The following is a 13,507-nucleotide window of genomic DNA, read 5'->3' on the forward strand; positions in this document are numbered from 1 at the left end:
CTGTGTGAACTGTGTTTCTTCCATTACTACTTGATGTCATTCTCTGTGGCATCTTTAACACCTGCTATTTTTATAGTTTATGCTTTCTTGAACGAAAGCTTCTTGGCCAAGGATCTAGGCTAAAATTTGTTTTAGTAGCTTGGGTCTAAGTCTGATTTTCATTAATTACTCAGATATATGAGGCACTAGTGTGGTCCCTAAAATTCTCCATGTCCTGTATCAGTTGATTAATCCCTTTCTCATTCACCTTCCCAAGATACCTTCCTCCTTCTCTATTTTCAGTGGGTTTTGGTTTAGGAAGAGAAATGAGTATTTGGGACAGAAAAGGTGCCTCCTGAAAGTGGTGGTTGTTTTGTAGTAGTGATGTTCTGAACAGGATTTCCATTGCCACATACAGCCTTTGTAATAAAATGTGCCCACAGTGCTAGGTGGGTGTGGTTTAGGAACTATATAAAATCTATACTGTGGCACTTTGAAGAACTAAAACAAATCCCACGTTAAAGTGTTCTTCTTTTTTTCTGGTCTGTCTTCTGGGCAAACCCTACTCTTGGGGCAGGAACCAACTTTGTACACTGTGCGAGTAGATACCCACACAGATACCTAGTCCCATATAGCAAATTACAAGTAGTATTTATGTCTTTCTACTGTAGTAGTATTGACAGGAGTATTGTTTTGTCTTAGTAATTCTTCAGTTATCTCAAACCTATCAAAGTGTGCAGGTCTGTCAGACAGTGTAGTTGTTGTTTAAAAATGCTGCTGCAAGTTCAAGTGAAGCATTAATCCAGGAAACGTAGTGGCATGCAGAGATCCTGGAGAAAACAGTTACTGTGCTGGTGAACAGTATCTGCTCTGTGCAGCTTGCAGTCTGAAACGTCACAACTTCTATTTCAGGGCTGTGTCAAATTGCTTTAGGGCAGGACCAAGCATCAACACAACACGTCTTCCAAGTTTCTGTAGAAGTCCTAGTAAAGAGTATCTAAATATAGTGCTGATGTACAAGCGTTCCTTTATTTTTCCCTCTTGTGTTTTACTTGCTTCTGGTTGTACATTTATTCCATTTAAATAGGGTTAGGTTTTTCTCTGAAGTTTTCACTCAAAATATTTGACTACCTGCAAACGTGATGTGAAAGAAGAGATTAAAACAAACACATACATTCTCTATAAAAGGAATGAAGGTATGAAACAGCTAAGCTTTAGAGCAGCCAGCAGGCCACAGCTGTGCCGCATGGAGGAGTGCAGCCATCCTACTGGGTGTGTGCTCTGTTACTGGCACAAGCATTAGCTGTACATAGAATTTACTCAGTTTAGAATAAGTATCTGTGCCTGGTTCTTTTTTTTTCCTTTCTTTTTTTTTTTTTGGGGGGGGGGGTGGAGGGGGGTGTGGTTTTTCTTACAAAATGGTCTGGTCAAGTCAAAAACCATGGCCTGGATCCTCTCTCTCTGATAGGGGGTGGGGAGAGCATAACTGTGAGGATTCCTTCTGTTTGATCCTCTTCCAGTAAGCAGTTTACTCCACGTAAGAGATTTCTCTGCTTCTGGATATGCCTCTGGACTGTATAAAGTTGACATCATTCCTAAATCAGTTGTTTCAGGGGTAGGTGGTGCTAGCCACCTACCTATTGCATTGGCTAGCTTCCAGTGCAATACAAATTGATGTGTTAACCTTACTTGAATGAGGCCAAAGAATCATTTAGGTCTGTGTCCTTCCTAAGGTGTCTGGTCAAGATGCTGAGACCATATGAGTATTTGAAATGCATTTGGGCACAAAGTTCTATTATCTCTTGTCCCACATGAAGGGCTTTTGGAAGTTCTGTGTCTGTGTCTTGAAGATTTCTGGATTTTGTCTCAAAGAATCTTTTAAAATCTTATCCTTTTGTAGAAGCCTCTCAGGAGGAGTCTGGTGTGGATTCTTTGGGTTTGGCCTGTGTTTTGGCACAGCCGAATTCTGTTCCCAGATACTTGGGACAACTGCTCAACCTTCTGCTGCTATGGGTTGTGTGTGTGTATGTATATATGTATGTGTGCGTGTATGTACACACACTTGATGCATATATTTTGTGTATCTTGACACTTTGTGTCCAGAGCTTTTCCTTAGCAAGCTTCCTTCACTACTAGGGAAAGAGGGTGTTGTGCAGGACAGTGGGGTGTGGGTGCACCCTCCCTTGAGATTCTGTTGATTTTGTGACTTGCCTGGGAATGAGTCCTCATCATTCACAGGGAATGATGTCCTGAGCTGCATCATCTGCAGTACAGCAATAGTGCAAAGGCTTCCCTAAGGCTTTCAGCAGTTACTGCTGTTTTTACAGGTAAGTCCTTGTCCTGCTTTGCCCTCTTCTCCTGTACCAGATGATGTGAGTTACAGCTTCTGAGTGCCCTTAAAGTGTGTGTGGCAGTTCCAGCTGTCTGCACAGGCTCTGATCCTGCCCGGGTCTGTGTGCCTCTGCATATCTGCAGCTCCCCTTGAAGTCTTAGGGAGCACAAGAGCTCAGTTCTTGGCCTTAGTGCAAAGTTATTCAATGCAACTACTTTGTGACTTCCTGGGTACAAGTACTCTAATAATTTGCTTTGAGAGGTACTGCCTGAGCAGGAGCTCCGCTTTGTAGACAAAAAAGAGGAAAGAATCTGGGGGATACCATCATCTAAATAGGTTGTTTCATCTTAGTTGGGACTGTTGTGGTCCTGTTTTCGTTTGGATTAAATTAATTGGTGGTTTAGTGCTTCCCCTTGGCATGGCTTCAAAATCACTTGTTGGCTCATTCATGCTGTGGGATGGCAGGGCTTAACAAAATGGTGTTACACATCTGTGTTACCAAAATAAGATCCCTCTTATTGCATATTTTGATAAAATCTGAATGGCAATAAATCAGTCAATGATGCTGAAGTGTAAAATAGCAGTGTTGGTGTCTGATGGAGTACACCACGTGATCTGAGTCACAGGTCTTTCATCTGCTCTTCATATTCTCTGAGAACTCTGACCAGCACCACTGTGCTGCTTGTTTGTGAATCATGTTTTTCTAAGGTTATTCTTCACAATCACAACAATTGGAGGACTTCCACTTCTAGAAGCAGATTGTATAAAGAAGCACACAGTTTGGGAAGAAAGGTAGTGTCAGGTGAGAACTTACTAGCCCAGAACAAGCCTTGACCCCAGCTACCTTTGTCTTATCTAGTAGTTTCACGGGAAAAGAGATGGGGAGTAGACGGTGTTTATTAATGCTGGAAGGGAGCTGTGTGCTACCTTCAGCATCTTCAATTAAAAGTTCCTGTAACTACCTTGCCATGTTTATGAATGACAAAACTGTTGTTTTTTTCTTCTCCAGCCAGCTGACAGGAAGACACTGAGCTTGGGCAGCAGCTGTGCTTAGAAAAGGTTGTTATTGGTGTAGGCAGAGCCATCTGCATAGCAAGGGAATTAGCTTGGGTTGCTTGTTCTAGGCCAATATGGTAAATCAATAGCTTATGGTTTTGGTTGTTTGTTTTTTTTTACAGTATAGCAAGGAAGATGGTGGCTGGCTTTGTTGGCTTCTTGGTGTTCGAGTGCTCTAGCGAGAAACCAAAACAATATGGGGATAAAAGCCAGAGCAGCTCATCCTGGAAGGTCTAGAAACAGCACAGTGTTCTTATCAGACACATGCGCTGTTTTTTTTCTGAACAGACTTTGTTACCCCCCCTGCCTAGGGCTGGTCCTCCCTTCCCTTCCAACAAAACTGTCAGTTCAGTTCAACTCTTGTTTTAACAGGCGCTTTCCTCTTTGCATGGCAGGACTTTAGGTCTGCTCTAGTTAAATACAGGAAATGGTATCTATACATCATGGGTTTCGCTGTTAACAGATCGTGCTGTGACAATTGATTCATTTAGTTTCTATAAATTTCTAATTTCTTCTACTTCTCTGGAGATTCCTGTTGCCAGATGTTGTTTGAAATGGCTGCAAAACTGAGACAACTGTGGAGAACAAAATAGTAAATAGTATGCTGACTATGACTGGAGTTTTTATCCATTCACCTGACAAATGATAAACCCACACTAGGTATGAGAGAAACAGCCTAACAATGTAGTTAGTACATGCAGTTTCCTTTTAGGCTTTGTTTCTAGGGTTTGTTTTAGAAAGGAAATGAAAGCCATAGTTTGAGCACAACAGTAGTACTGACCTGAACGTTTGTTCCATGCCACCTCTGTGCTGTTATGCTGATACACTGTGTGGAGATGACAGGTAGAATGGAATAAGGAACTGCTTTGGATTATAAAATAACACCTTTTCCAGTTTTTCCTTTAGCTTAGCCAGCTCCTGGTTTGCTCTGCTGCCTGGAAACATGTCTGTTAAGGGACAGTGGGAGACATATGGATAGGAACCTAGGAAGTGAGTGGAGACTGCTTGGATCCCAAAACTTTAGCTCTCATATTGCATCCCCTGCTTTTGTTGGGAAATTGTCTAACTTCTGGGTTCTTCTCCTTATAGCTATGTGTCATTCATTGATGTTTACTTGATTGTTTTTTGTTTGGTTTTGGTTTCTAACCTTATTTTTCATGGAAACATTTTTTTCTCTTTCATTCAGCTTGCACCTCTGATCTAGTCAGTGCTAAAGCTCCTGGTGCCTCTGGTGCATAACCACATGGACTTATGAATGTATCTGCTTGTCCGTGTGCTTTTATACTGAAAGAAGTCTTTAATTAGTAACCAGGTCTAAAATTTGCTTTCTGCCTGTTAGACTTGCAGTGAATGAGAACTGCTTAACTTGGTACACAACCCTGAGAAAGGAATGGAAAGGAAAACTGAAAAGGTGTTCCAGTTTGCTCTGGGAATTATTTTGCCAAGAACATCCAGTGGCCTGACTGCCAGCACGAACTGAACATAGAAACCTTTGCAGCCTGCCTGGGAAAACAGAACAGGGGAGAAATCTAACAACACAGATCCTGAATGAAAACAGATTCACTTCCTGTTCTCTCCAAGGCAGGGGTCTAGGAGGTATTAATCTGTGTTATGGGGGCATTACATTGTGCCATATGACTTAGTGGTAAATATTTAGGAGAATGAATAAAAAGAAGAAAAAAGGCAACAGGAGTTTCACTGTTTTGGCCCTGCCCTGTCCTGTGAGTTAAGTATTCTCACGTTCTTCCTTGAATGGATAGTACCTGTATAATTCAGGCCTAACCAGAATTGCTCTGTCTTTACCTGTTGACAGCATATTTGCATCCAGTCATGCTGGGAACATACCTCATGTATGTGTGTGTTTACTCACTGATGTTTAGGGCTCTAAGTGATGGTGATTAAACCTTTTAAGTGCCTTGGAGGGCATGTAGCAGCCAGTACAGCCCAGGTCTTGTCAGCCGCCAGAGAGAAATGTGCAAGTCTTGCCTTCTGCAGTAAGTACGGGTAACTTTCTTTCCCAGCATGAGTTACATACAGCATGCTTGCAGTATATTCTGAAATTTATAAATTGCTGTGGAGACACCCTGTATTTGAAAGGCCACATCTTCTAAATATGTAACCTTTTTTATTCTTCATCACAACTGTTATCATCAGTCAAACTCTTCTGTCTAGTTTATGGTGTGCAGTGGTTGTACTTCCCTCCCAGTATTTCAGCTTGAAACTGATCCAAGTGTCAGATGTTTTAGGGAAGTGGGAATTTACACCTCTGCTACTCTTCCCTTGCTGACCTCTGTGGCATGCACTGTGTCAAAGCCTGTCTGAATGTAATGTGTGGGTGACAGCTTGGTTTACACTCCTTAGCATCTAGCACTCCATGTTTGCTAAGCCAGAGTTGTCTGAAGCAAAGATCAGCAGTGGGGAAATTGGGCTCGCTGGCAGAAGGAAAAGCTTAGAAATTTGCATGCTACAGTGCAGTCTTGTCTGCTAGAAGATGGATTCTCCTGGATGCTTCCTGACTTTTTCTCTCATGATGACAACTCTGTCAATAGTCTTAGTGAGCAGCTCTGCCTGTTCTGTGTGAGGATGCCTCAGGCTTCCCAGAGATGGAGAATGGTCTGTCTCAGTAGTTCCAGCTTTTACATCATGGCTGGATCATGGACCCTCACTCTGCATGGATATTAGATCTGTATGTATGTTAAACTGTCCCCAGGAAATGCCAGTCAAAGCAAAATGCAATAGCATGTCTTGGTAACAGACTGCTACAAACAGATCAGACCTGTCCTCTAGTCTCTGCATGGACTCTTCATGGAATATATGGGCAGATTAAAGAGCTCTGATTTTCTTTTTTAGATGTTTAATAATGTGGGTTTGACACACCTCAAAGATTAAAAGTGAACTGCAGTCCATTTGTCTCCTAAAGACTGAAGTGTGCTGTCTGCTACAAGGATAAAGCTCAACTGTGGTAGAGACAGAAGTTTCTTGGAGGTCCCTTAGGGGAGGGAGGGTGGAGAGGAACCCCCTGTTGTCTCGCTGCTTCCATATGCAAGGTACATTGCTTTCTCCTTCTGCCATCTCAAAAATAAGATGCAGTTCTCAGTCTCTGCATGCATGCAGATATGTACACTGACATGGGCACACACAAACACACCTTTACCCTTAAAAGAAAATGAAACATTGGGTAAAATTACTATGTGCCAGATACTTGTTTCTGCTACTTAACATGCTGCAGAAGGAGACCACCTGTTAAAATGGGAGAGGGGAGGATGCAAACCTGAAATAAATATGGGAAATCTGCTGAAGTTCTGGATTCACAGAAATCCTTTTTTCGTTGCTGTATAAGCTGTAGTTGTCATCCTAAATACACAGTTGGACACTCGAAACCTTCCTTCCTGGGGTACTGTTCCCCTTTTGTCCTGTTCCCTAATGAGTGCTTCATTGCAAGTTGTCAGTCTGCAGCACACTTCCAGAGCCCATTTCATGCCTGCCTGCAGAAGGGAAACAGCATCTTGGCTGCAATGCATGAAACTGCTGGTTTAACTCTGCCTTGGTTTTGTGTGCTGATGGATGCTGTCTGTGGGTGGTCTGTGTTTATATATTTCACTGCAGTTCTGCTTCTGTAACCCATGCTCCTAAAGGCCTTCTTCAGCAGTGGTGAGCAACATCATCATCTGTGGACATTTTTCTTCTATGCCAAATGATGGGGGGCCTCGTAAGAGTCTCAGCACTGATAGCTGGATTCTCTTCATGTGCTTAATGGAGAAATACCACTTGAGAACATAGGCAGGCTTAGAGCTATCTTTTGTTCCCTTTTGCCTTTCTGCTTTCATGCTCATCTAATACTAAAGAATGAATTTGTGAAGCAATGGGATTTGTTGCTGCTAAATGAATTGGGTTTGTATATGAGTGAAGACTTCAGGTTTCACTGTGCATCTTTACATGTAGATGTACTGTCTTTACATGTAGATGTACTGTCTTTACATAGAGAAGAGATGCAGAGCATGAAGGAGATGGTTTGCAATCTGTTTAGCGTTGTAGCAGAGCTTTTTCTTCATCAGTCTGAGAAGAATAAAGCCATAGGGGTATGGCATGATCTTTATTCTGGGACAGGCTCCTGATACAAGTAGACAGCATAATTATTGTTTGTGGATCTCAGTTCTGTGCAAAAGTGTAGAAGGCTTTGGTGATGATGATTCAGAAGGTATCAAGGAAGTAAACAAGATGCATAGTTTCCTGTAGTTTAACTCTCCTGTGTTTTTAGAAAGTGCTGCTGTATCCCCTAGGCAACTGCATTCACAGCCCATCCACACCGAAGTACTTCTACCTGTGCTGGGCCTGAATCCCTGGTTCCTGTTCAAGTAGCCTGGCCAGCACTAAGAAATAAATGACATGATGCTGTATTGTTTATCACTAAGCAGATAGCAGGTATGTAAAAGATGGAGCTAAGGCTGGTAAGGCATATTAGTAACTTAAAGGTTACTATAAGGATGGTGGAAAAAAAAAAAGGGAAGTGGGGATAAGTCTTGCATTTTGTTAGCTTATGCCCAAACCAATTGTGTAAATCTCAGGATTTGACTCAGCTTCAGCCTAAAGGAAACTCAAGCAGTGTTTTGCTAATATGATGTCTTCAGCACATCATATTCATTTACATCCACCCTTGAACTACTGCACATGTATCCTTTCCGTTTGGATTTCTGTGCCATGAACTAGATCAGAGAGCTGATCCAGCTTAGAAGGGAAGATATTTTTCTTTGAGCTGGCTGAGTTCTTTATCTGGACCGTAGACATCTGTGGGGTTGCAGAATAAAGGGGTAAGAGGGGAAAAGGCCATGCAGTGGTTTATGGCTTGGTGGGGGAAACCTTAAACCTTATTTCTGCCAAGACAATGCATTGTCAAACTATGGCCTCACACATTCCCTGGCATAGAAACACACAGTCTGAGGATGCAGACTGCCTTTGCTCTCTTCTGTTCTGCAGCTGCAGGAATGTTTTTGGAGTGAGTATAGACATTACAAACTTGTGCTAGCCTTGGTACCATTTACAATAAAACCACAGTGATGTGGGGCTTTGGCATGAGGTGCAACTCCCTTCCCCCTCTAGGATTGTAGATATTTACTTAGGCAGGCAGGTCTGAGCTGCTGCAGCTTCACTGCTCCTTTAGCAGGATTAGCTGAGCACAGTTAGCTTGGAAGCTTCTCTGTGTGCTGCTGTTAAGCCTCTCCAGCAGCTATGGATGTTGTGATGCTGTGAAAGTATGACACATGCATTGAACCATTGTGTGGCGCTGGATTAGACACAGCAAATCTTTCTTTTTACTTAGGAGTTAATTTCTTTTTCCCTTCCTGCTTTCAAGTTAGACGTATGACTGGATTTCATATTCCCAAATAATGAACATGGCACGCAGCAGGAAGGGTGTAGGCAAAAGGACCAGGAGCAGTGTTGGTGTGCTGTCTCCAAGTGCCGGTGAATTTGTGATGAACTGTAAATTTGTTAGATTCTTCCTTACACCCAGCCAGGTGAAATTTGAGGCAGTGAAGGAGAGAAGCAATTTAGAAGAGGGGACAAACAGGAAAATAAAGGAATACTAAGTTTGAGAAAACAGAAAGAAGATGAAAAGGGGATAGACATGAGAAAGGAGGTGAGAGGATGGAAGCAGTAACTGAGGAAGGGGATGATGGAACAGACTCATAAAAGCTGGAGCAAAGCAAGGCCAGGGAGGGTCAGAACCAAGAGTGGAAGTAAATGAGGGTTTTAGCAGAATATGTGAATTGCTGATGAACCTTTGTAGTAGCCCAGGTAGTTCATTGCACCTGAAGATTGTGCTGGTGCAGGAGAGGGGTACTGTGAGAGAATGTCAGAGGGCCAGTGGTAGAAACAGCTACTCACAGGTGCTGAGAGGGCTCATTTCTATAAGTCCCAGCTGCTGCTCTTCTCTATGGCTTGGGCTCTCCTACAGGTTGCCCAAAGACGAGGAGAAAGGGGGCCTGCTGGTGAGGAGAGAGAGGTATAACATGTTTAGTAGTGTCCTCAGTACCCCTCACTGGGGCTCTCTCAATACAGCTTATGTGAGCACATCATCCTGGCATGCCTACCTTTTGTCCTTAGTTGTCCTTGGTCAGCAGTTGTCATTCCTGTATTTCATCTTTCTCTAATTTTGATTGCTCTGTTACTGGTGATCTGCTGGCTGGCTCTAAAAGGAGTGTAAGAACCCATTGAATGCTCACCCTGCCTGAGACTCTGGCTAAGAAACCTACAGCTTTTGCTTGGGCCAGGCTGCTGTCTCCATTGCCATCTAGAATAGCAGCACCTGGAGCAGCTGGAAGTGCCTGAGCAGGTGAGCTCCTGGCTGTAATCTCTGCTTTGCTCTTTTTGCTCACAGGTAGAGCCTGATCAGCCTGTGCAGCATTGTGAGGGTTTAGGATATCTGAATAACCTAGTTTCCCTAGCAACAGTGGTCTTTCTAATCACAGAGATAAAAGTCTACCTCTGTTATTAGTGTTAAGACTTGCACAGTGTATCTGGCTACAGTAATACTTAGTTTCTGTTGGGGAAAAAAATGGTAGAATAAATGCAGGTCCTTCTGCCTTGGAGATAATTAAAATCTCCATAGGTAGATTTCAGTGCTGCATGCAGCAGTAATAGAAAGAATAGGGATTATAACGACTTCTAAGCTTTTTAATGTGTGAAGGATCCTTGGAGGATACAGAAATAAAGTTTTAAATTCTGTGTGGAGCTTTCTATGCACAGATCTCATGGGCAGGCTGTGACACTGATGGATTCATTACTTGTTGAGATGTGTTATTTTCCTTTTTATGGATAGGGAGACAGTGATTCAAAGGTAGACTGAATCTTGTTGCAGAGCTAGGAATAGATCTCCTCTTCTGAGCCTAAGTCCTCCACCTGCTCTTGCCTTCAGTTTCTCTGATAAACAGATAAAGGTTTCCCTGTGCAGTAGGAGACAGAACATGTTATGGAAGGTAGAAGTGTGAAGCCTGCTTTTTAGCAGGAGAAAGTGAGGAAAGTGAAAACACTGTGATTCACTGCAAGCCTTTCTGCTAATATATTTTAATCTACATTCACTCCCCCATTAACAGAAGTGGAGAAAATTACAAATTTTGAAAGCAAGCATTGGGAGTGAAAATAAATATTCCTGCCTTAATTTCTGCTCAGCAACATGGTCCTGTTACAGCATGTGTGCAGGAGGAGCTGGTTTGGATAAAAGTAGTTTGAAGACACTTTTGAAGGGAAACAAAACCTCTTGCTTGACCAAAGCATGAAGCCTACATAAGCACCCAGTATTGATGTTCCTCCTTGGATAATGCCAGCATTAAACTGTAAGCAATACCTTGCAGGCTTCTTGGTTTAGAAAGTTGCACCAGGCACAGCTGAATGGAAAACAGGTATCTGCACTCCTCCACCAAAGTTACATGGTCTTAGGGTTTTGTGGTGTGGGGTTCTTTTTATTGTGTGTTTTAATATGGCATAAATAGTGCAGAGATGCAATGAGACACCTAGCCTCCTTCCTCTTTATTATCTGGTTTCTGGATTCATGTAACAGACCCTTAACTGTCTGGCCAAACTAGAGACCATCCATCTTGTGTGTGAGGAGGGTACCTGTACTTGTTCTTTTCAGTGTTTCCTTCCCTGTTTGGTGGGGGCCATTTTGTCTTCTCTTCTGCGTTCTTTTACCCAAGGAGCTTTTGAAAATTCCAGCCTGAGATGTTTGGCGTGCAGGTGTAGACATTGTGCAACTTTGGGATATCTTAAAGCTCTTTTGTTTGTGACTGAGCATCCTTATTTCAGCAACTCCCTTTCAAGCCCCCGTTTACCAAATTAACTTAATAAGGTGTCTTCTGAATGGTTGGGGAGCTCTGGAAACCTCTAACATCTAGACAAAAGTGTCTTGCAGAACACTTCTCCCCTCTCCTCCCCATTCCTGTGGTCTTGCTCAATCTTATGAGCATTTTGAGGAACTCTTGAGAGCTTCTTGAGCACAAGGTAATACCACGAGTGGGTGGGTGACATAAAACTCATTGAGCTTGTTAAAATAATATTGCCATAGTCCTTCAGCAGCCTCAAGGCCTCATATATAGCTGTTCTTAGGCTGGGTGGTATTTGGTATGAATCAAGACAGAGGCTCACTTCTACAGTGGGTTTATTGTTGAATTTTCAGTATGTTTGCGTAAATTCCCTAGACCAGCTCTCCCTCCTGAATAAGCCACATGGATCAAGTTTTATTCTGTTCCACACAGAGTTCACATCCTTTACTGGAATGAGTCATGCTTTAACTGAGTTTAGTGTGAGGGAGGAAAGTGGGCTTTAAAATGTTACTCCTCCACCCTGCCTTAGTGATGTATAACACGATTATTAGTATGCTTGGCAGGGGCTGCTTAGTATGTTCACAGAACCTGGATATTTGTGAAAACAAGTAAAAATTAGTTCTACTTGTGTTTGAGTGTGAATTTAATGCATTATTTTAAACTTGTAAGACAAAAAAACCCCTTTTTTTTGTTTGTTTTTTTTTTATGTGTGACTTTGTTTTCCAGAAGGCTCCTTGCTACTGTAAAAGTGGACCTTGCTTATCTCCCTGTGGTTATTTTTTAGTCTGGGGAGAAGAGTGGTGTTTTGTGACCTGTAAGTGAAAGAAGAGGAACAACCCTACCATTTAAGTGCAGCGATGCATGGCTGTTCCTGTTACACATGGGACATGTGGGCATTGACAGGTGAAGGTGCTTCCCAGGCCCATGTAACTGATACGTAAGGTTGTCTCCAGCTTCTCTCAGGCAAGATGTGTGTGAGGCAGTGCCACTGTGCAGAAAGCAAGTTTTGGTCTTCTTGTGTACATTTCTTTGTGTAAAGAGGTAAAAGACCTTTTAACCTATGGTACAAGGATCTGCTCAGTGTGTCTTGAGCATAGAATTTGCAGAAACAGTCCCTGTATGCGACTACTAGAAATACCAGAACCAATTTTACAACTCATCTTTCCAGCAGAAGTTCATTGATAATCTCATACAGTAATGGTTAATTTGATTATTCATACCACATATTCATGATTGGTTTTGGTTGAGTGGTTTGTTTCTGTTATTTGGGGGGTGGTGATGTAGGAGGGAGCAGGGTGGTGGTTTGTTCATTTGTGTGAGGAGTTAGTCCTCAAATGGAGGAGCAGACAGCCAGTACAAGAGAGGGCCTCTTAGGATTTTATTTTTGACAGTAGGCTGGTCCACTTATCATGTAAGTCCTTTCTTTCCTGGTCCTCTTGTTCCTGAGAGGTCTGGAAAGATGTTTCTCCCCATAGCTGTGTATTATCTAGGATTGCTAAACTGGCAGGGGCATCATCTGTTCTTGTTCAGCATTAAAAACCAGGGTCTGTTACTCTTAACGCACTACATTCCTAACCCCGGACTGCGTAACGTTGTTGGAGCCTGCAAAAGGATTAATTTTTATGCTGATGCTTTTGAGGGAAAAACTTCAGGGAAAGAGCTGTAATTAAATGAACACTGATTTTAGATACTGGAAAGGACTTTACCTTTTAGGACTTAGAATGAGTGAAGTGAATGTTTGGTGCCAACTTGAGTGTAATTAAATTTACACCTCCACTTGATGTATATTTAGCTATCACTGACTCTGGGTTTGCTGATAAGTAATCATAATAGGTGGGAGGCAGGCAGTGCCTTGGTTGACCAGCCTATCTCCTGCCCAGCTTGACTCTGACCAGACAGATTTTTCTCCTGTGTTTTCCAGATGCTTCATTCAGTGGCACACCACCTAGCTATGCCTATGATGCAGACCGTGCTGAAGAACAGAGGCGACATCATGATATGATGCCCTATATTGATGACTCGCCATCATCCTCACCCCATCTCAGTTCCAAGAGTCGGGGCAGCCGAGACACCCTATCTTCAGGGTCTCTGGAATCTACAAAATCAGTGAGTTCTTTTCTGCCTTTTTTGAGTCAGCAAAGTCTTACAGGTTTGCAAGGGCTAGAGTGCTTTAACAGGGAGCAAAGACAGGGACTATCAGCACTGTAGGACAGATTACCTGGCATAATATAGCAGTGCCTGATTGATATTGTAGATTTAAAGCTAAACGAGGTATCTAGCTGATGCTGAGCCTGAACTTCAAAGATGAGTGTTGTGTGTATGC

General features: G+C 42.6%; 1 protein-coding gene across 1 annotated transcript in view; it reads left to right on the forward strand.

Moving 5' to 3' along the window:
* Positions 1-13,507, forward strand: part of BCR (BCR activator of RhoGEF and GTPase) — a 99,691-nt gene that overhangs the window by 34,454 nt on the left and 51,730 nt on the right. Inside the window, exon 2 of the mRNA XM_065692591.1 lies at positions 13,106-13,290. Within this exon, the coding sequence (XP_065548663.1) occupies positions 13,106-13,290 (185 nt within the window). The remainder of the gene's footprint in view (positions 1-13,105; positions 13,291-13,507) is intronic.

Source organism: Lathamus discolor, chromosome 12 (assembly GCF_037157495.1).
Source record: "Lathamus discolor isolate bLatDis1 chromosome 12, bLatDis1.hap1, whole genome shotgun sequence".
Lineage (NCBI taxonomy): Eukaryota > Metazoa > Chordata > Aves > Psittaciformes > Psittacidae > Lathamus > Lathamus discolor.